The 24,706-nt window shown below is 38.4% G+C and overlaps 2 protein-coding genes across 2 annotated transcripts in view; one reads left to right on the top strand and one right to left on the bottom strand.

Annotated features, from left to right (window-relative positions):
- Positions 1-17,782, bottom strand: part of LOC106086162 (DNA fragmentation factor subunit alpha) — a 155,553-nt gene extending 137,771 nt beyond the window's left edge. Inside the window, exon 1 of the mRNA XM_059370553.1 lies at positions 17,424-17,782. Coding sequence (XP_059226536.1) covers positions 17,424-17,453 — 30 coding nt within the window. The 5' untranslated portion in view covers positions 17,454-17,782. The remainder of the gene's footprint in view (positions 1-17,423) is intronic.
- Positions 1-24,706, top strand: part of LOC106087051 (protein FAM8A1) — a 325,072-nt gene that overhangs the window by 265,291 nt on the left and 35,075 nt on the right. The window lies entirely within an intron of this gene.

The following is a 24,706-nucleotide window of genomic DNA, read 5'->3' as shown; positions in this document are numbered from 1 at the left end:
AAAAATAGACACAAGAAATGCCACAATGAATACAAAAAAAATAAATAAAAATAAAAAATGTTTACGTTTGCCTTTTTTATTTCAGGCGATTTTTGCACATTTTATTTCTGCAAGGGTTTCACAAGAAACCTTCTGCGCAAGAGAAAAGGGCAGGGGAAGGGATTTGCTTACAAGTTTATGGCCTATGTTTTTCTTCATCATTTCCTTTTGTCTGCACATCCATTTATTTTATTTATTCTCTTCACTACGATGAGCTCCTTTTTTGCTTCAAGAATGTGAAGAGGTTGGCAAAGGGAGAAGGCCACTAACAATGCCACACATATCATAAAGCCTTAAGGTAGACAGCTTTGTTGCTTAGGCCAAATAAAAAAGTAATCCCCAAAAGTAGGCTTTTATTTTTAACACTTCTGCAAATAAATGCCAATCATAGCTTTCAAGCATATTATTTTTTGGTTTAGACCCTGGCAGTGTGCCTACCAATTAGTCATGGCTGGTTAATGAAATCCTCTTTATTGCTACCCCTGGCCACCAACGGTAAAAGAAATGGAATTTGAACTTAATCGATTAGTTTTGGGTTTTTTTTTTGCATTATGACATTTGAGTGGCATTTTCTGCCAGCTGTTGTCCTCTTTGTCTGGAAATATGCAACACATTTGGCCTTGACAACTATACAATTAGTGTAATTAATTGTGCAAATAACCAAGCATACCTTGGGGATGTGTGCAAAGCTTATAGCGCTCTTGCCTTATTGAATGATTTTTCAATCAAAACTTGCTCTCTGTGTTTGCTGACTTTTGTCGTTTGTATATTTCTCTCTTCTCTTCCGTGTTTTATGCGAGTTCTAAGGAATGTGCCTTCAGCGTCTGTTATCCTTAAGGGACTACCAGTTTATTTGCATACTTTCAGGGGTAGCCTTAGTTGATAAATCTGAGTTCAAGTCATAAAAAGCAAACTAAAGTACACTTTTGGGGCCAACTAAACTTAGTTGGTGAATTTAAATATTTAAAACCTAATTTGCAACTGGCACTCATGTGGTGTCAAAAACGACAGACACAGCCAACGACAAAAACATAATGGAAACAAATGTATTTCTTAATTAAAGCAAAACTTGTCAAATGAAAGAAACTCAAACAATTTTTCTTCATTTTCCGAGAAGATAGTCTTCTTCTGGGTAGTCTTTCCTTTAAAATTTTTTCCAGGAAAACAAAAAAGTTGTTAACGTTTGATCCTCCCCAGGCATTACCAAGGACCAGCAAAAATGTACATATGCTTGAAGGACAACTTGATGCCAACATTTGTTCTCCTAAGTCTCTGTTAATGACACAAATGAAAAAAAAGATTCTGATTTTAGTGAAGCCCATATTTTTGCTGTTTGTTTCCCCTCCTCGCTGATCTTCGAAGGCCCTAGGAAATATTAATCGAATTATTTTGCCTAGCCTAAACAGAGAAAGATTTTGCTTTGCAAACCAGAAAAAAAGAGAGAAACAAATGAAGGCAACTTTCGAAATTGTCCTCATTATTTATTAACTTGGAAACACTTTGCCACACAAGCCTTAAGGGAAATTAGGCAAAAAGCCATAAATGTCTGGCAAAGAATTCGGCCAGCCTTATCCTTCACTCACCCTCTCCCTGCCTACACAAATCATAAACGGACAGCTGCATGTTGAACTGGCTGTTTGAGTGTGGGGTAAAGGCAAATATTTTTCTCTTTTATAGGAAATACAAAATTTAAATTGTTATGTGTGAGTTACACGGGACTACAAAGAAATTTAATAATTTTGCGATTTGAAAAATTTTATAGACATTTTATCTGTAGAGAAAGTATTGCATGGAAATTCTTTCCGTAAAAACATACTTTTTACTAATTTTGTCTTTGGAATAACTTTTCAAGAAATTTCGTCTTTAAGCAAAATTTTCATGTCATTTTGTCTTTAAAGAAAAACTTTTTTTTGTCTTTCGTGGAAATTTTGTCTTTAGAGAATATTTCATGGAAATTTTGTCTTTAGTGAAATTTTCATGGAAATTTTTTCTTTAGAGAAAATTTCATGAAAATTTTTTCTTCAGAGAAAATTTCATGAAAATTTTGTCTTCAGAGAAAATTTCATGGAAATTTTTTCTTTAGAGAAAATTTCATGGAAATTTTTTCTTTAGAGAAAATTTCATGGAAATTTTTTGTTAAGAGAAAATTTCATGGAAATTTTTTCTTTAGAGAAAATTTCATGGAAATTTTTTCTTTAGAGAAAATTTCATGGAAATTTTTTCTTTAGAGAAAATTTCATAGAAATTTTTTCTTTAGAGAAAATTTCATGGAAATTTTTTCTTTAGACAAAGTTTCATGGAAAATTTTTTTTTTTTGACAAAATTTCATGGAAATTTTTTCTTTAGAGAAAATTTCATGGAAATTTTTTCTTTAGAGAAAATTTCATGGAAATTTTTTCTTTAGAGAAAATTTCATGGAAATTTTTTCTGTAGAGAAAATTTCATGGAAGTTTTTCTTTAGAGAAAATTTCATGGAATTTTTTTCTTTAGAGAAAATTTCATGGAATTTTTTTCTTTAGAGAAAATTTCATGGAATTTTTTTCTTTAGAGAAAATTTCATGGAATTTTTTTCTTTAGAGAAAATTTTATGGAAATTTTTTCTTTAGAGAAAATTTTATGGAAATTTTTTCTTTAGAGAAAATTTTATGGAAATTTTTTCTTTAGAGAATATTTCATGGAAATTTCTTCTTAAGAGAAAATTTCAGGGAATTTTTTTCATGGAAATTTTTCTTTAGAGAAAATTTCATGGAAATTTTTTCTTTAGAGAATATTTCAGAGAAAGTTTGCCTTCAAAGAAAATTTCATGGAAATTTTTACTTTAGAGTAAATTTCAGGGAATTTTTTTTCTATAGAGAAAATTTCATGGGAATTTTTCATGGGAATTTTTCATGGAAATTTTTCTTTAGAGAAAATTTCATGGAAATTTTTTCTTTAAGAAAACTGCATGGAAATTTTTTCTTTAGAGAAAATTTCATGGAAACTTTTTCTTTAGAGAAAATTTCATGGAAATTTTTTTCATGCAAATTTTCTCTAAAGAAAATATTGAGCTGAAACTTTGCACAGATTCTTTTTTAGTCCATAAGCAGGTTAAGTTCGAAGATGGGCTATATCTATATCTATATAGACCGATCCGCCAATTTAAGGTCTTAGGCCCATAATAGGCGCATTTATTACCCGATTTTGCCAAAATTTAGGACAGTAAGTTAAGTTAAGCACCTCGACATACTTTTGCAATATGGCACAGATCGGTCCAGATTTGGATATAGCTGCCATATAGACCGATCTCTCGATTTAAGGTTTTGAGCCCATGAAAGGCGCATTTATAGTTCGATGTCGTTGAAATTTGGTGCAGTGAGCTGTGATGTGACCTTCGACATTTTCCTTCAATTTGGCTCAGATTGGTCCAGATTTAGATATAGCTGCCATATAGACCGATCTCTCGATTTAAGGTTTTGGGGCTCTAAAAGACGTATTTATTGTCTGATTTCGCCGAAATTTGGGACAGTAAGTTCTGTTAGTCTCTGGGACATTTTTCTGCATCTTGGCCCAAATGCATTATTCACCGGATTTTGACGAAAGAAGGTTTACGTATAAACCCGAGGTTTCGGGTATCAAAAGTACGGCCCGGCCGAACTTAGTGCCTCCTTACTTGTTTCTTTTGAGAAAAGTTATATTCTGGTCACTATGGATGATGATGCCTCGGTCCTTACTAATGGCTCCCAATTGAAAAGAGTGACTCGATTGGCGGTTCTTTGTAGACCAGTGTAATTGTTTGCAAAGTGTCCGACACTTGCTCACAATTATGAAACAGAACACCCAAACACTTGCTTTAGTAAAAATATCACAGCCTTGAAGTATGCTTTAAATTTTGTTACAATACATCTCCAGCCTCTAAGTAGGTGGTGGAATTTAGAACAGAAAATTTCAAATAAATCATTGGAAATCAATTAAAATTAAACACAACAAAAACGGCAAATTAAAAACAAAAAACTTTTTAAAGTCACAAAAATGTTTTCGTCCCTTTTTTAAACAACCGTAAAAAAACCTATAGTCCCTAAAAATTTTTCCTTTGCATATATCAAAGTCCATCCGTTTATAAAACAAGTGTAAATTGTTTCAAAGCAAAACCATTAGCAAGAAATGCAAAAATAAAACAGAACTTTTCGGGGCGCGCCCTCTCATAATCCGACATCAGCCTTTAAGTAGGCTTTACTTTTTGTTTTGAGTTTATATTGATTGGAATTAAAAGCAGCATAGAATTCGGAAAAATAAATTTGTAATAAAAAAACATATCCTAACAAACACCAGACTCGAAAAATTATTTTTTTTATATTTTTTGTCCACAAATGACCAAAAAATTCCCAAAAAATTTCTCCCTTTAGATAAGAAAACCATAAGCATTGCTTTGCCATTTGGGTTAAAAGTTTTACATTTCGGGCTACCTATTTGTTCGTAATAGCCCTTGGAATTTTTTAGTTTTGCTTTTACACTTCTAATAAAAAGTCTATATTCAAGTGTGATTATTTGCAGAGTGTCCAGCACTTGACACGAATCACAAAACCTACATAGAATTCTAAAAACACTTAAGGCTTCCTTATGCATAATAAGATTTTTTAGCCTCAATGCAAACCATTGGAAATTAGAAGTAAAAAAACTAAACAAATTAAGCATTTAAATAAATAAAGAACCAGTGAGGAAAGTCAAACTCGGGCGGAGCCGAAATAGAACCTTTGTCGAAATATGGTCAGACTTGAATTTTGGAAACGTATTGAAATATCTCATGGGGTTTCTTGCGCTATGACCTAAATTGTGGCCTTATCGAATGAGAGATACATATGTGAGCAGTATCTGAATCTAGGACGTCAAATAAAACTTTGTAAAGATCGGACCAAAATTTTGACTTTTACAGCCTCAAAAGGCCATATCGGATGAAAGTTATATATGGGAACTATATCTAAGTCTTGACCGATTTTGCGATCTGATCAATAGCGTGTATCCCTGAACCTAAAAAGTGACTTGTGCAAAATTTCATGACTATCGGACATCAAATGCGAACGGTCCTAAGAATACATGGACATACAGACGGACATAGCTAGATCTGGGGATTTGATTTCTTAAGCCTCTAGATGGCGTTAATTTTATGCAATTCGGCTGAAATTCAGCATAACGTGTTTTGTCACGACTTCCAACAACTGTGTCAAGTGAGGTTCAAATCGGTCCATAACCTGATATAGACACTCTATAAACCAATCTGGGATCTTGTCTTCTTCAGCCTCTAAAGGGCGTAATTATCCCATTTGGCTGATATTTTGTACAGAGGCCTCTTCCTGGACCTTCAATAAACGTGTCAAATATGGTCTGAATCGGTGTATAGCATGATACAGCTTCCTATTTTACTTCTTGAGCCCTTAAAGAGCGAAATTTTTATTCGAATTGACTGAAATTTTATACAATGGCTTCTATTATGGTCTCCAACATTTCATTCAATTATGGTCCGAATCGTACTCGATAACTGCGATAAATGGGGGAGGGTTTATAAGATTCGGCCCAGCCGAACTAAGCAGGCTTTTACTTGTTTGGTTTTTCATAGGTTTGAAGTCCTAACGTATACTTTAGTTTTAATACACCAACCGACCAATGTAGCCAGGGATGAAAGGGTAGCTTTAGTACACTTTCTCCTAAAAAGGGTAGTTTTAGCACCCATTCCCTTAAGAAAAAGTATTGTAAGTACCCTTTCACCGAAGGAAAGGTTAGTAAAACTACCCTTTTCTAAGGAATAGTGTACTAAGACTACCCTTTCCCTTGGGAAAGGGTAGTTTTAGGAACCTTTGCCTTAGGAAAAGGTAGTATTAGGAACCTCTCGCTTGGGGATGTTTAGTTTTAGTACCCTTTCCCTTAGGAAAGTAACCTCTCGCTTAGAAAAGAATAGTTTCAGTACCCTCTCCCTTGGGCAAAGGTAGCTATGGTGCCCTTTCTCATGGGAAAGGGAAGTTTTAGTACCCTTTCCCTTAGGAAAGGGCAGTTTTATTGCCCTTTCCCCTAGAAAAGGGTAGTTTAAGTACACTTTTCCTTAGGAAAGGGTAGTTTTAGTACCCCTTCCCTTAGGAAAGGGTAGTTTTAGCACACTTTTCGTCGGAAAGTGTAGTTTTTGTACCCTTTCCCTTAGGAAAGGGTACATATAGTAACCTTTCCCTTAAGAGAGGGTAGTTTTAGTACCCTTTCCCTTAGGAAAGTTTAGTTTTAGTACTCTTTCCCTTAGGAAAGGGTAGTTTTATTACCCTTTCCCCTAGAAAAGGGTAGTTTAAGTACCCTTTCCCTTAGGAAAGTGTAGTTTCAGTACCCCTTCCCTTAGGAAAGGATAGTTTTAGCACACTTTTCTTCGGAAAGGGTAGTTTTTGTACCCTTTCCCTTAGGAAAGGGTAGTTTCAGTAAACTTTCCCTTAAGAAAGGGTAGTTTTAGTACCCTTTCCCCCAGGAAAGTTTAGTTTTAGTACCCTTTCCCTAAGGAAAGTGTAGTTTTAATACCCTTTCCATTGGGAAAAGGTAGATTTGGTGCCCTTTCCCTCGGGAAAGAGTAGTTTTCATACCCTTTCCCTTAGAAAAGTGTAGTTTTCGTACCCTGTCTTAAGGAAAGTGTAGCTGTAGTACCCTTTCCCTTGGAAACATGTAGCTTTGGTGCCCTCTTCCTTGGGAAAGGGTAGTTGTAGTACCCTTTACCTTAGGAAAGTGTAGTTCTAGTACCCCCTTCTTTAAGAAAGTGTAGTTTCAGTACCCGTTCCCTTAGGAAAGGGTAGTTTTAGCATACTTTTCTTCGGAAAGGGTAGTTTTAGCACACTTTTCTTCGCAAAGGGTAGTTTTAATATCCTTTCCCTTAGGAAAGTGTAGTTTTAGTACCCATTACATTGGGAAAAGGTAGCTTTGGTGCCCTTTCTCTCGGGAAAGGGGTAGTTTTAGTACCCTTTCCCTTAGGAAAGGTTAGTTTTAGTCGGTTAAGTTTTGGTACACTTTGCCTTGGGAAAAGGTAGCTTTGGTGCCCTTTCCCTTAGTAAAGGGTAGTTTTAGTACCCTTTCCCTTAGGAAAGGGTACACCTCAAAATATTGATCTGGGACCTCATAAGGTATATATATTCTTGATCGTCTCGACATTCTGAGTCGATCTAGTCATATCCGTCTGTCGAAATCACGATGGCGGTCGAACACGTAAAGCTAGCCGCTTGAAATTTTGCACAGTTATTTAATATTGATGTAGGTCGTTGGGGATTGCAAATGGGCCATATGGGTTCAGATTTAAATATCTTATATATAAAAATCAATTTGTGTTTGTTTGTAGGTTTGTTTGTTTGTTTGTATGTTTTTGTGTTCCTTATAGACTCAGAAACGGCTGAGCCGATTTTTTGAAATTTTCACAGATGGCGCATAATGATTCCGAGGTGAAAATAGGGTACTACATTTTTGATATCTGAAGGGGGGCGGACCCTCCCCCTTACCCTAACTTTTATAAACGTCAGATATCGGAGATGGGTACTGCGATTTAAACGAAATTTTGTGTGCCCTCTTTTAGTAACCTACAAACATAAATTTGGTATCCAAATTTAGGATGGGGTACCTAGGGGGGTGGGGCGCCCAACCCCAAAACCTACCAAATATATATATAGACCAATCACGACTATATGGGACTTAAATGAAAGGTATTTAAGATTAGAAAACGTATCTGCTATCCAATTTTCGGGCCAAGTGTTTGGGGGACCACCCCAATCCCGAAAACACCCCCAAATCGGACATTTTTACCGACCATGGCAATATGGGACTCAAATGAAAGGTACAATATTTGCGAGTAGAATACGAATGTGGTATCCAAATATGGGACCAAGTTTCTGGGGATCCACCCTTACCCAAAACAGCCCCCAAATAGCACATATTTACTGACCATGACAGTATGGGACTCAAATAAAAAGTATTCAAGTGTAGAATACGAATCTGATATCCAACTGTGGGACCCTTCCAAAAACAACCCCCAAAGAGGACAAATTTACTACAATAGCAATATGGGGATCAAATAAAAGGTCTTTGGGGGTAAGGCACAAATCTGTTATAAATATTCGGGGGCAAATATGGGGCCACCCCACCACCATAATACCACCCATATAGGACGTATTTGCTGACCATTTCAATATAGGGCTGTAATAAGAAGCATTTTCAGGCCCAAGTCACTGAACGGCCGCCCCATCCCCCAAAACACCTCAGAAACCGGTCATGTTTGCCGACTATGGAAATATGGAGCTCAAATGAAAGGTCTTTGGGGGTAAGGCATGAATCTGTTATCAATATTCGGGACCAACTGCCTAGGGGACCTCCCACCCCCATAACAATGCCCATATAATACGTATTTGTTCACCATGACAATTTTGGGTCTTAAAGGGAGTGGATCTCGATATTGATAGTTGTTAGGGCCCATACCCTAAACCGGACATATTTGCAAAAGACTTTTACAATAATGGGTTTAAATGGGGTTTAAAAGGTATTTGAGACTGGCAAACGAATTTGATATCCAAATTATGAGGTCAATGGCAATGTGGGGTTAAAATAAATGATATTTGAGAGTAGAGCATGATGGTTAAGTTCTTAAATGGGATAAACCGATCTGCCGACCTTCAGACCCTTTAGGTCATAAAAGACTTATTTATTACCCGATTAAAGCTTTTTTTATTATCCGATTTTGCTGAAATTTGAAAATATGAGTTTTTTTAAGCCTTTCGATATCTGATGTGAATATTGTTCAGATCGGACTATATTTAGATATAGCTGTCATATAGACCGATCTGCCGATAAAGGGTCTGAAGCCCATAAAAGCTTTATTTAATACCAGATTTCGCTGAAATTTTCAACAGTGAGTTGTTTTAAGCCTCCCAACATTCGACTCAAATATGGTACAGACCGGACTATATTTAGATATAGCTGCCATATAGACCGATCTGCCGACAAAGGGTCTAAAGCCCATAAAAGCTGCATTCATTATCAGAATTCGCGGAAAATTGAAACAGTGGGTTGCTGTAAGCCTCCCGACTATTGACTCAAATGTGGTTCAGATCGGACCATATTTGGATATAGCTCCCATATATACAGATCTGCCGATTAAGGGTCTAAAGCCCATAAAAGCTTTATTTATTATCCGATTTCTCTGAAATTTGGAACGGTGAGTTGTTTTAAGCCTCCCAACATCTGACCCATATATGGTTCAGATTGGACTATTTTTATATATAGCTGCCATATAGACCGATCTGCCGATTAAGGGTCTGAAGGCCATAAAAGCTTTATTTACTACCCGATTCCGCTGAAATTTGCAACAGTGAGTTGTTGTAAGCCTGCCCACATTAGACTCAAAAATGGTTCAGAGCGGACTATATTTAGATATAGCTGCCATATTGACCGATCTGCTGATAAAGGGTCTGAAGCCCATAAAAGCTGCATTCATTATCCGATTTCGCGGAAATTTGAAACAGTGGATTGCTGTTAGCCTCCCGACTATTGACTCAAATGTGGTTCAGATCGGACCATATTTGGATATAGCTGCCATATAGACCGATCTGCCGATAAAGGGTCTAAAGCCCATAAAAACTTTATTTATTACCCGATTTCGCTGACATTTGACACAGTGAGTTATTTAAGCCTCCTGATATCCGACTCAAATATGGTTCAGATTGGACCATATTTAGATATAGCTGCCATATTGACCGATCTGCCGATAAAGGGTCTAAAGCCCAAAAAAGCTTTATTTATTACCCGATTTCGCTAAAATTTGCAAACAGTGAGTTGCTGTAAGCCTGCCGACATTCGACTCAAATATGGTACAGATCGAACTATATTTAGATATAGCTGCCATATTGACCGATCTGCCGATAAAGGGTCTAAAGCCCAAAAAAACTTTATTTATTACCCGATTTCGCTGAAATTTGGAACGGTGAGTTGTTTTAAGCCTCCCAACATCTGACCCAAATATGGTTCAGATTGGACTATATTTAGATATAGCTGCCGATATAGGGTCTGAAGCCCATAAAAACTGAATTTATTATCCGATTTCTCTGAAATTTGAAACGGTGAGTTGTTTTAAGCCTCCTGACATTGGATCGGACTATATTTAGATATAGCTGCCATATAGACTGTTTCTCGGTCCTGATCCAGACCTGCCCTTAGATAAAAATATGAATATGGTTGTTGAGTTATAATAAAATAGGATGATTATTATATCCATGGTGGTGGTAATTCAAAGTTCGGCACGGCCAAACCTAACACACTTTTACAAAAGTAGCCATAAAAGCATTAAGCTAACAACGACCTACAGCTACACTAAAATTTGTTCCCATACACAATTATTCGATTCCATTTCAAAATGTGCTTAACACCCTTATGCTCTTGCTACCGTTCTGTGGTTTATTTTTTCCAAAAAAAAAAAACACTCACATAAAACTCCTTCATTCAATGCCACAATTCAAACCTTAAAAGAGGGAGAAAACACCAAAGCTATGGTTGACTGAGGCAGAGCTCTTAACCAATTTTACTCGGTGCTTCATTCAGCAACATAACTCTGTATGAATTCACTTTAATCCTTATTCAACAACAACAACAAATATGGGCAGGTAATAACGGCCGGAACTTTCATTCAATTCAAGAGTTTGGGCAAATTGGGAAAATGGAGGTAAATGAATGTTGGTGCAAACAAAACGCACCAAACCCACTCCAAGGCTGCCACAATCGTTTCTCTGTATTAAGTAGGCCTTTTTGTTTTTCTTTTAGTTTTTGGTGAATGAGTGGTTTTTTTTGGGGGGGAGAGACGGTTGGTTAGCAAATGTAACCAATCTCTGCTACAGCTTCCAATGGCTGGCCAATATGATTTGACCCTTGAAGTTTTATGCTTAACAAGTGGACTGTCGAAATATTCTCCACAAACCAAAAAAGAGTACTCAAAATAGCCCTTACTGCTCAAAGGTAGGGTCTTTATTTATTAACCATTCATACCGAAAACTTGTTTCGTCCATTGATAGCCTGTGATAGGAATTTTCGTATTAATGACCATTGGCCATTGGCAAGCTTTGAATAGGCCTGTTTTCAGGAGATATGTTTTTACACTTTTGTTCAAGGAAAACAAAAAATCAAACACAAACTAAGTCAAATACCAATACGAATGGGCTTGGATACTCAAAATTAAGGAAATTGAGGCTAATTAATTTAGTTAGCCTTTAATTTTTTTAAACAAGTAAAAACCGAATCTTGGTGACCCACCGCCATTCATTCTACCAAAAATTTTAATAAATTCACCTAATTAAAGGGCGGTTGTGTACTTAATGTTCCAAATTTCTGACCAATTTAAGCTTCTAGGGTCCGTAGAAGACTTAGAGGGAGATCGGTTGAGATGGCAGACATATCAGTCGGATTTGGACAATACTAACCATGAATGTTGAAAATCATAATAAATCACTAGGAGCAAATTTTCCACCACATTGGGCAACAATTGCGATTTCCAAGGGGATTTGAATCATATACGCCAAGTGAGAATTCTGTTTGAGGTTGTGGAAGTTGTCCACTCAAAGCAAAATGCAAATTTTGCCCATAAACATTCCACTAAGGAACAGGGGCAAACTTCTCACCTATCAATGAGTGCAGTCCGATTCAAGTTTTAAGCTCAATGATAAGGGGCCTACTTTTCATAGTCGAGTCCGAACGGCATGCCGCAGTGCGACACCTCTTTGGAGACAAGATTTACATGGCATAGTACCTCACAAATGTTGCCAGCATTAAGAGGGGAAAACCACCGCTGAAAAAATTTTTCCGATGGTCTCGCCAGGATTCGAACCCAGGCGCTCAGCGTCATAGGCGGACATACTAACCTCTGCGCTACGGTGGCCTCCTTGTCCACTCAAGGCAAGACAACGAATAACATGATTCAATTCAAGTCCTGAACGCACCAGTCTTAAAAACAAATTAAAAGGTGCTAAGTTCGGCAGGGCCGAATCTTATATACCCTCCATCATGAATCGAATTGTGCCCTCTAGAGGCTTAAGAAGTCAACACCCCAGATCAGTTTATAGGGCAGCTCTATCAGGTTATCGACTGATTTCAACCATATTTATGGTTCGATTCGCACCATTATTGAATTGAATGTTAGAGACCATAGAAGACGCCATTGTGTGACTTTTTAGCCAAAACGAATAGGAATTTGCTCCCTTTAGGGGCTCAAGAAGTAAAATAGGAGATGGGTTTATAGGGGAGGTGTATCAGGCTATAACCGATTCAGACCATATTTAACACGCATGTTGAAGTTCATGGGAGAAGCCGTTATACAAAACTTCAGCCAAATCGGAAAATTATTGCGCCCTCTAGAGGCTGAAGTAAAGATCCCAGATCGGTTTATATGGCAACTATATCAGGCTATGGACCGATGTGAACCATATTTTCCACAGTTGTTGGAAGTCATAACGAAACACGCCATGCAGAATTTCAGCCAAATCGGTTAAGAATTTCGCCCTCTAGAGGCTTAAAAAGTCAAGACCCCAGATCAGTTTATAGGGCAGCTCTACCAGGTTATGAACCAATTTCAACCATACTTAGCACAGTTGTTGAAAGTCATAACGAAACAGGTCATGCTGAATTTCAGCAAAATCGTATAAGAATTGCGCCCTCTAGAGGCTCAAAAAGTCAAGATTCAAGATCGATTTATGTGGCAGCTATATCAGGCTATGCAGCGATTTCAACCATACTTAGCACAGTTGTTGGAAGTCATAACGAAACACGTCATGCAAGATTTCAGCCAAATCGGATAAGAATTGCGCCCTCTAGAGGCTCAAAAAGTCAAGACCCCAGATCAGTTTATAGGACAGCTCTATCAGGTTATGTTCCGATTTCAACCATACTTAGCACAGTTGTTGGAAGTCATAACGAAACACGTTGTGCAAAATTTCAGCCAAATCGTTTTGGAATTGCGCCCTCTAGTGGGTCAAAAATCAAGATTCAAGATCGGTTTATATGGCAGCTATATCAGGTTATAGACCAATTTGAACCATACGTAGCACAGTTGTTGGAAGTCATAACGAAACACATCATTCAAAATTTCAGCCAAATCGAATAAGGGTTGCGCCCTCTAGAGGTTCCAGAAGTCAAGACCCCAGATCGGTTTATATGACAGCTATACCAGATTAGGGACCGATTTTAACCAAAATTAGCATAGCTGTTGGATGTCATATTAAAACGATATGGGCAAAATTTCAGCTTAATCGGATAAAAATTGCGCCCTCTAGAAGCTCAAGGAGTCAAGACCCAAGATCGGTTTATATGGCAGCTATATCAAAACATGGACCGATAATGCCCATTTACAATCCCAACGGACCTACACAAATAAGAAGTATTTGTGAAAAATTTCAAGCGGCTAGCTGGACTAGAAAAGCTAGCCGCTTGAAATTAGCATGCTTTCGATAGACAGACGGACGGACGGACAGACATGGCCAGATCGAATCAGAATAACAATAGCTCCATGATAAACTAGAAAAAAAAATTATAAATCTTCCACGAGCCATAAAGACGGACGATAACGCAATGGGTTGTAAGAGAATGGTCGCGAAACGTTGCAAAAAGAGTGTTTCGCGACTCATACGGAAAAACAATTGCATAAAAATCTTCTAGAAGATTGTTTTATTCATCGCGGAGACGATCACTCTTCCAAAATTATGAAAAATGTTTGTAGGGACTAATCGTCAAATGAGAATTTTGCTTGGTCTTGTGGAAGTTGTCCACTCGTAACATCAAATAACATAACTCAACACCAGTCCTAAACTCACCAAGCTTTAAAATGAAAACAATCGCGAAAAGTTAACTCAGGCGATATATAAACCAATCTTCTGGACGATTAAAACGCTATGAGTTGTATGAGAATCGTTGCGAAGAGTTGCTAAAACATCTGCGCATGCAATAAACTGTCCCATGATATCGTAGATTAGTGTTTAACCACTCATACGAAAGAATAATTGCGTGAAAATATTCCAGAAGATTGTTTTATTCATCGCGGAGATGATCACTCTTCAAAAATGATGAAAAATGTTTGTAGAGTCGTTGATACACGTTTCGCGGGAAACTCTTCAAGGAACAACGTGACGCTAGAAGCAAAGTGAGCTACCGAAAGTGGTCTAGGAATAAATCCGTGCAAGACAGAAGTAGTTTTTTTTCAGCAGGAGATACAAGTTGCCTACAATGGAACCGGTCTCCTTGAGTGGAGAGAATGTTCCATTTTCCGAAAGCTCAAAATACCTGGGTGTTTTGCTGGGCAGGAAATTTAACTTCAAATCCAACATTTTGGAAAGGCAAGAAAGGCCACTCTTGCCCTATACATCTGCAAGGGAGCTATTGGCAAAAGTTGGGGGTTAAGACCGCGCGTCATGCATTGCGTATATACTGCCGTTATCAGACCTATAATTCTATATGGTGTTGTGATCTGGTGGACGGCGCTTCAAAAGTCCACTCACTGCTCAATACTTAACCGGATCCAAAGGATGGCTTGTTACATTACAGCCTCACTGAGGACGACACCATCTGATGCACTGAATTTAATGCTACATTTTATACCCCTGGACATTGTGGCTACCCAAATTGCAGCGACCACAGCCGAGAGGTTAAGGGATCTTTCTCATTGGTGGCGGCCACGGACACTGTGTTATACGTGATACAATATCCAATGCTTCAGACAGTGTAGATTACACCCTACCTGAGCCGCTTTTTGATATAAATTACTGTACCACTATTCCTGATAGAACCGATTGGAACTACGATATCCCCGGTAACAGAAGTTACATAGGAGTTACTTCTCTACGGATGGTAATTTTTTTTTATTTTCATTTCCAATAACAAATCCTCTTTTCCCTATCCCTGTCACGTCTAGCCTTTTCTAAAAGTCCTATGCCTATGTCTATAGTCTCCACTTGCTCCATGCCAACAAAGACAAATCTTCAATTTATTTAAATTAAATGCAAACATAATTATATTCTCCCATTGCTTGGACAAAGGCAAAGGTGAATTTTAAATTTTGGCAGTACTCTGAAGAAAACAAAAAAATTTGCTTACTTCTCTTATCAACATCACAGTTATATTTTTCAATTCACTCCCTTACTCTGTTTCTCTCACAAGAGGTTTTCATATGACAAAGACAAGGCATGTCATTTGCATGTTAAATTAAAATAGCAGTCCGTAAAAGAGAGTGTAGTGTTAAGTTATGCTCTTTGTGCTTTGACAAACCAGAGTGGTGGGACACACTTCTTCTTTGGACAAAGAAAAAAAACAAAAGGGCGTTCTCTTAAATAAATGATGAGTACAGTGACCAGTGTTGCATTGCAGCGTTTTTTATTGGGAAGAGTTTGCTGATGAATTTGCAAAAAGTTAAGTAAACTCAGAAATCCATATGAAGAGGTTTTGGAATAAGAACTGTGAACTGAAGAAAATATGGCAGCTGTATCGGCCAGTGTTAATAATGACCATCAATTATCAATTCGTCGCCATTCGCAGTAATTGGACCCCTGTTACTCAACAACGTGGTAAATTTTGCGGAAGGATTTAGATGTGAAGTCTTTCAAAATACAGTTGGTACAAGAATTGAAGCAGAACGACCTACCGCAAGGCAGAATTTTCCGTGAATGGGCTCTTGGAAAGTTGGCCGAAGATCCAAATTTTTATCGAAAAATTGTGTTCAACGAAGAAGCTCATTTTTGGCTCAATGGGAACGTATATAAGCAGAAATGTCGATTTTGAAGTGAAGATCAGCCAGAAGCATTGCCAGAGTTTCCAATGCATCTATGGGATGGTGGCACTATTGGACCGTACTTCTTCTAAGATTGTCCGAATGGTTACTTAACTGCGAATGGCGAGCGCTATCGTGAGATGATATCCAACTTTTTTGGCCCAAAATGCAAGGGCTTGACTTGCATGATATGTGATTTTAACAAGACGGTGTCACATGCCACACAGCACGAGTAACAATGGACTTATTTAGAGAGTTAGAGTTTGGGAACGGTCAATTGGGTGCCTAGATCGTGCGATTCAATGCCTTTAGCAAATTTTTTGTGGGGCTGTGTTAAATACAGACAAGCCCGCTTCAGTCGAGGCATTGGAAGATAACATTGAAGCATTTATTCGTGAAATACCGACTGGAATAAGCGGATGGATCATTTGAGGTGCAGTCACGGTCAACATTTGCATGAAATAATCTTGAAACATTAAATTATATGGATGGTACTATCAATTCAAATAAAGATTTGGTGCATTTTTCTGAATTTTATGTTTATTTTAACTTTCTTATAGCTCTTAAAAAATTACCCTGGCGTTGGCGTCATAGGCGGAAAAGCTTACCTCTGGTCCTCCTCTCAAGAGGTCAAGATCCGAGATCGCCTTATATGACAGCTATATCAGATTATTAACCGATTTGGAGCTTTCTTGGCGCAGTTATTTGTAGTCAAAACAAAATACCTCAAGCAAAATTTCAGCCAAATCGGATAAGAATTGCGCCCTCTAGGGGCTTAAAAAGTCAAGATCCCTGGAAGCCGCATCTATTACCCGATTTCGCTGATATTGGAAACAGTGAGTTGTTTTAAGCCTCTCGTCATTCGACCAGAATATTAACCAATTCGGACTATATTTAGAAATATCTGTCACATAGACCGTTCTTCCAATTTAGGGTCTTAAACCCATAAAAAAGCGGATTTATTGGCCAATTCCGCTGAAACTTGTATAAGATTTCCTTTTACCCTTCGTTAGATATGTGTTTCAAGATTTAATGGTTTGTGCTTTAGTGCACGTTCATTCATAGTTCAATCTCTTGGCGCCAATGCTTCAAAAACAATTTTCCTTTCGTTTTCCCCCACAAACTTTGCTAAAATTTGTCGCAGAGTTTCTAAACATTTTTAAAACTCCCTTTTATCATTATCTGCATTTTAGCGTTTTATAAAGTCATCACAATTTCATATGCCTTAACATTAGCAACACTGGCCCCCAAATAACACCAACAACAGCAGACAGACAGACAACGACACAGCACAGCACAAAAAAAAATTGACAAGACCCCAAAAAAAAAAACAAAACAGGGATTTTTACTCCAATTTCTTTGGTCCAGCAGTATTAACTGACACATTTTCAATATTCTTTGACCATCTGATTTTTGCCACTATAAAATCCAGAACAACAAACACTTATAGCAAACATAAGCTTTTTTAGAGACGCCCAAAAAAAAATTCAAGATAAGGTAAAATAAGCATTTTTTTCTTCAATACCATGTGAGAGCTAATGCTTGACAAAGCAAGGCATGCAACCCTCATACAGAGGGGGATTTGCTTTTATTTTTGGGGTTAACAACTTACTTTAAAAGGCTTTTTGTTGTCAGCTTCCATTTTTGTTGCTCTTGTTGTTGCTGGGATGTCTGTCTAGTCGTCTGTCTGTTTTAATTCAGCTTCCCCAAATGTAAACGCCCGTTTCTTGGCACGCACTACTTCAACACATATAGCTTAGTATCAAACACTTGTTTTGTATTTCTAAATTTACTTTTTTTCAATTTCGTTTTGTTGTATTTTGATTATTTTTTGTTGTTTTCTTTTTTTACTTCAATGCACTTGGAAGTTTTGTTTTGAGTAAACTGGGTTGTTTCTTTGTTGTTTTTTTTTGTTTACACTAATAATATTTTTTTTATTTAATTGAATTGCGGATAGAACGAGACAGAAGCAACGACTTTAACGAGCGCCGGTTGTACTTCGAATGAGGCTGACTGTAGCATGTGCTGCTACATTTTATTGCAAATTTATATTTTCATCTGAGTAGAGCGCTCTCTGTGGGAGCATGCCAGGGTTTCTCTTATTTTACCATTTGTCCTCTCCCCTGAGGTCCCCCTGTAGGTGAGAGTTAACATCTGGGCTCTTTTTGTCTCACTCCTTTATGGCTATGCTGTTATGTTGTGCTTCTTCTTATTGCAATATTGTGTACATTCGGAGCATATGTGTGTGTGTGTGTGTAAATGTGGCCCCATTTGTTCGGTTTTGTTTACAAATATTCAAATTTATGGCATCTTTGCAGAGTCAAAGAGAGCGAGAGAGAGAAAGTAAGCATGTTGCAAGGGGGCAGGGAAGAGGCAGAGGATAATCTATGCTACATTTGTGTGTCGCTCAAGTTAATGCCACAGCAATGAAGCGTCATTAAACGTTCTATTTCACATGAGAAACAGTAACGTCATAACAATAACTTTGAAGGTGTTGTCCTAGGGTTGCCAACGCCTAATAATGTATTAATTTATGAACTAACAAATAAAAACGTGATAAGTTTGGCGGACCAAATCTTAGGTACCCACCACCAATGAATTCCGCTACCCATTTAAATGGATAATGTACCCATAATAACGCAGTATGCCTTTGAATTATTTTATAACAATCAAATCGGTAATTGTTGGATTACGGCCTATATGGTCTCAAGAATTTATATCGGGGTATCGGTATTTAAGAGAGACTATACCAGTATAAAGACCAGATCATGCTTGACAATAGAGTTGAAAGTCAAAATAGAAGTTCTTGCGCCAAATTTCAGCGAAATTCGATGAAAATCTAGGACTTTAGTATCTAAAGAAGTGAACGTTGGGGATCAGTGGAGGCTATATCAGTTTATGAACCGATTCGAAACATACTCCTGTGCCGAATTTCAGCCAAATCTGATGAAAATTGAGGCCTCCATTGCATTTGAATTTTTTTATAACAATCAAATCGGGAATTGATTACGGCTTATCGGTACTTATCGGTGGTATCGGTATTTATGAGGGCCTATATCAGTATATAGACCGACTCAGCTCACACTTAGCACGGATTTTGAAAGTCAGAACAGAAGATCTTGTGCCAAATTTCAGCGAAATCCGACGAAAATGTACCCATTTATTGGCTCAAGAGGTCAAAACTGGTAATCGGTGAGGTCTATATCAGTTTATGGACCGATTAGAAGCATACTCGTCACGGATGTTGAAGGAAGGCAGAACAAAAGTCCTTATGCCGAATTTTAGCCAAATCATTTGAAAATTGAGTCATCTAAGGGCTCAATGAGGGCTCGGATCGGTTTACCTGGGGGCTATATCAGTCATACTCAGCAAGGTTGTAGACAAATCACATGAAAATGGAGGCCTCTAGAGGCTCAAGAAGTTAAAAATGTGGATCGATTAATATGGAGGCAGGATACGAAGGGACTCACGGAGACACCGAAATCTGGGAATAATGATTATTCCCAATAATGATTATTCGATTAATATGGAGGCAGGATACGAAGGGACTCACGGAGACACCGAAATCTGGGAATAATGACGTTGATCGAAGGTTTATAATTACGGAATTTATGGTGAAGGACTCCTTGAGGAGCTTCAAACCATTTAAGTATATCTGGCGCCTCGTCTGGCCAAAATTTTCACAGCATGCATAGGACTTTCATATACTCTGAAAGCCTGGCAGGTGGCAAGGGTGGTGTTTATACCCAAGGCCGGCAAAGCAAGGCTTGCGACACCAAGGGCCTACAGACTCATAAGCCTTACATCCTTTCTATTCAAAACCATGGAAAGTATTGTGGACACCATGAGAAAGAGTATGACATCCAGCGAACTGCTCAAATACAAACAGCATGCCTATGTCAAGGGAAGGTCGGTGGATACTGCCCTACACGAGGTTGTGCATAAAATAGAAGAGTCCCTCGATGCCAAAACGTACACACTGGCGCTATGCATTGACATCGAGGGAGCTTTTAACAATGTGCCGACCGACACACTGATCCAATCCTTAGAACAGTACCGGGTGGACCCGGTCCTTAGAGACTGGATAAACCATATGCTAAGGAACAGGTGGATAAATTGTGTGTCGCATGGCATAAATATAAGGGAGAAAGTGGCACAGGGGGGCATTTTACCGCCACTCTTATGGTTTACAACCATAAATGACCTATTACGGATGCTGACTGAGGAAGGATTTGAACCCATCTGCTAATCAGACGATGTTATAATACTTCTAAGGGATAGGGATCCGAACGAGCAATGCAGAAGGGCCTAAAGGGTCTTGCATATGGCATATGACTGGGCTAGACCCAGAGGTCTCAATGTTAACCCAGAGAAGACTGAAATATGCCTGTTCACGAGGAAGACGAAGGAGGCCCAATTGTACTCACCACGTTTGCTCAAGAAAACGATTTCGATATCTGACAATGTCAAATACTTTGGTGTGATCTTGAACAGGAAACTGAATTGGAAGTCTCACATTCAGGAGCGTGTTGGGCACTATGTGGACGGGCCATAGGCTCGAAATGGGGCCTGAATCCTAGGATAGTCTACAGGAGCGGGATTAGACCAATACTTACTAAAGCCTCAGTAGTTTGGTGGATTGCTATGGAGAAAAAGTGCAACATAAGGACCATACAACAGGTTCAGAGAACATGTTGTCTTGGCATAGGCGGAGCGATGAGGACCACGCCCACTAGGGCACTGGAGACTATTCTAGATATCCGACCCATTGACATACAGATTAAGTGTGAGGCAGCTACTGCGGCTATGAGAATAAAGGCGATGTGAGAATGGATTGAGGATGCTCATACCATCGCGATATAATCGAGACGACGATAGAAAACCTTGAAGGAAGGGATGAGGTTTCCGATCGGATACCTAAGATGAACCCTGAAGTCGAGTGCGAGGCACTGCTGCCATCGGCACAGTCATGGATTGACGGAACCCTAGTATTGCCATCTGGAAGATCATGCTACACGGATGGATCAAAGCTAGAGGACAGAGTGGGCCTGGGGGTTTGCATTGAGAACCCAGGGACTGAGATCTATTTTAGACTGACCATAATACGATCCTGCAGGCGGAGATCCGGGCGATCACGGAATGCGTGCGGTGGTGTGGTGCTAACGCGAGGACGTCGAGTGTGAACATCTTTACCGACAGTAAAATTGCCATAAGGGCAATAACAACCAGGACGGTAAGGTCACGAACAGTCTTGCTGTGTAAGAAGGAGATTAACGCCTTCTCTGAGGATGCCGGGCCGTAGACTAAGGGGAAATGAAAGGGCAGACGATTTGGCGTTGAAGGCCAGAAGACTGGCGTCAATAAACTTGGTTAACACGAAGCCTTTCAGGTCGACGCAGTCCGAGTTAAGGGAGTGGGCGACGAATGCGCATGAGACCCTGTGGAACAGTGAAACGGTCGATAGGACGGCGAAAATCCTATGGGGGGATCCAGATGGTGAAAAGACGAGGCTCTTACTGAAAGGAAGCAAGAAGGAGGTCAGTATAGCTATTGGTATCATAACGGGACTCATAGGACTACCAGCTGACTTATGTAAAATCGGTGTGGCAAGTGATAGCATGTGTAGGGCATGCGGGGAAGATGATGAGACGTACATATGAGCATTTATTTTGTCATTGCCCGCCTTTTGCGTCCAACAGACGCCGGAACTTAGGTGGAGACACAATATCAGACATGAACCAACTTAGGGGAGTGGTATTGAAAACAAGAATTTTGTAAGTAGCACGGAATTCCTAACTTAAAATTTTCTTTTATAGGTCTTACAACACACAACAAGCCGATTACTGACTTAGGTGTATGACCATAGTGGCATGGGGCGGATTAATATCTGCACCCTCTTTTCAACCTAACCTAACCTAAATCCGGATTTAATTTCTCGATCATTTGTTTTCCCTTTATAAAATCAGCTGAGGAAAGCCTTAAATCCGGACTTAATGAGCATTGTAAACGGGGTTTTAGTGCATTGTTATACCACAGTAGCAACAGATCGGAAGTCGAACTCAAACCTCCCGCATTGGCAATCTGAGGAGGCTACCCCCTAGGCTATTCGGGAAACCTACCTCCTTACTAATTTTGGCAATATTTAGTTGAGACTTTTAAGCCATTTAAAACCTCTCTACTAATCGCTGCAGCTCAGTGCAAGGATATCTCTTATCATTAAACTATAACCTAAATCTGGCCACACTTTTTTATATGAGCGATGTTTTTCAGCTGTTCGTGTTCACATTTGTCATATGCTTGGCAACCCTTAATCGATAAATTCTCATATGCATTGAACTTGTAAACTTGTGTCTGATTGCTGTCAAGTATGGAATTTGCAAAGCAGCAACAATAGAAAAAGTACACAACAACTGCAATAAACACCAATGGCAAGGATTTGATATTTATGACAGTTTTGCAGGAACAAAAAAAGGCATATTATCAGCATAAAAGCAGGTACGGAAAAGATTTGAGGCTGTAATGTTTAAACGTAGATATGTTATATTCAAAAGTAATTTATTTTTTTTTAATTAAAGTTTGAAAAAAAACATATTTTTTTTAAACTTGACAGTTATGAAAACTACGAAAGTTTTCTTAATGGTTGATGACGTAAAAAATCATCTTAACTTTCAATCTAGTAGGGCTAGGCTTCCCATGAGCTGAGCATAAGTGTTCACCCATAAACGAAGAAAATCAATTGGTGGGAGGCTAAGCACGATCTACATTGTTTTCGATTACACTGATAGAAAAACTGATACCAAAAATGATTGTTTCATTACCATACGGTATTAATAGTGAAGCAAACCCATACACTGAACAAAAAATTTAATACCAACTTTATTGATAGTGAATTAATGCCAAAACAAGTAAAAAGGCATTTAGTTCGGCCGGGCCGAACTTTGGATACCCACCACCTCAGGTAAATTGGAGCCCACCGTAGCGCAGAGGTTATCATGTCCGCCTATGAAGCTGAATGCCTGGGTTCGAATCCTGGCGAGACCTTCAGAAAAAAATTTCAGCGGCGGTTTTCCGCTCCTAATTCTGGTAGCATTTGTTTGGTACAATGCCATGTAAAAATTCCAAAAGAGGTGTCGCACTGAGGCATGCCGTTCGAACTCGACTATAGAAAGGAGGTCCCTTATCATTGAGCTTAAACTTGAATATTGCCCCTATTCCTCAGCTCTTATGAGCTTCAAATCCTTAATCGGCATATCGATCTATACGACATCTATATCTAAATACAGTCCGATCTGAACCATATTAAGGTCTGATGTTGCGAAGCTTAAAACTACTCACTTTTTCAAATTTCAGCTTAATCGGATAAAAAATAAAGTTGTTATGGACTTCAGACCCTTTATCGGGAGATCGGTCTATATGGCAGCTGTATCTAAATATAGTCCGATCTGAACCATATTAAGTTCCGATGTTAACGGACCTAAAATTACTCACTTTTTCAAATTTCAGCGAAATCGGGTAATAAATAAAGCTTTTATGGGTTTCAGACCCCCTATCGGCAGATCGTTCTATATGGCAGCTATATCTAAATATAGTCTGATCTAATCCATATTTGGGTCAGATGTCGGGAGGCTTAAAATAACCCACTGTTTCGAATTTCAGCGAAATCTGTTAAAAAATAAAGTTTTATGGGCTTCAGACCCTTTATCGGCAGATCGGTCAATATATAGCACGTATATCCAAATATGGTCCGATTTGGCCCGTTCAAGAACTTAACAAGCGTGCATCGAAAAGACCTATATGTGCCAAAGTTCAGCTCAATATCTCAATTTTTTAAGACTGTAGAGTGATTACAACAGACGGACGGACAAACACACGTCCATCGTTAAATCGTCTTAGAATTTTACAACGATCCGATATATATATATATACTTTGGTGGGTCGAAAATTGATACTTCGATGTGTTGCAAACCGAATGACTAAATGAATACACCTCCTAACCTACGGTGGTGGGTATAACAATACCGTAAGACAATACGCTATGTAAAGCGTTATACATACCACACGGTATTGTTTCAGTCTTAATTCACTGCATTGCTTCACTTTCAATACCATTGATAACAAACGGTATCAATTTTTCTTTCGGTGTAAAGTTTCAAAGCAATGCTGCCTGGTATGGATAAATTATAAAATGATAAGTACCGTTTGATATGAAATTTAATGCCAAACAGGTATTGCTTTTAATACCCAAATGAAATTAGTTTTAGTACCAAACAGAAATTGTTTTAATACCATTCCATTATCACTTGTTTATTACACTCCCTAATGAAGTAAAACAAGCTCCATCAAAAAATAATTTTAATATCATAATAAAAATGGCGCCACCAATCTCGATAGTCTCCTTCGGCTGGCATTGAATTAATAACAAATGGTATTAGAAATAATGTGAATAAAATAATACCAACCGGTATTGCCGAAGCACCGTTTTTATACTCACCACTGAAGGATGGGGGTATATTCAGTTTGTCATTCCGTTTGCATCACATCAAAACATCTATTTCCGACCCTATAAAGTATATATATTCTTGATCAGCGTAAACATCTAAGACGATCTAGCCATGTCAGTCCGTCTGTCTGTTGAAATCACACTACAGTCTTAAAAAATAGAGATATTGACCTGAAATTTTGCACATATTCTTTTTTTGTCCATAAGTAGAATAAGTTAGAAGATGGACTATATCGGACTATATCTTGATATAGCCCCCATATAGACCGATCCGCCGATTGAGGGTCTTAAACCCATAAAAGTCACATTTATTATCCGATTATGCTGAAATTTGGTACAGTGAGTTGTGTTAGGCCCGTCGATATCATATTTCAATTTGGCTCAGATCGGTCCAG

The sequence above is a fragment of the Stomoxys calcitrans genome, chromosome 5 (genome assembly GCF_963082655.1).
Source record: "Stomoxys calcitrans chromosome 5, idStoCalc2.1, whole genome shotgun sequence".
Classification (NCBI taxonomy): domain Eukaryota; kingdom Metazoa; phylum Arthropoda; class Insecta; order Diptera; family Muscidae; genus Stomoxys; species Stomoxys calcitrans.
This window is presented reverse-complemented; position numbering and strand designations above follow the sequence as displayed.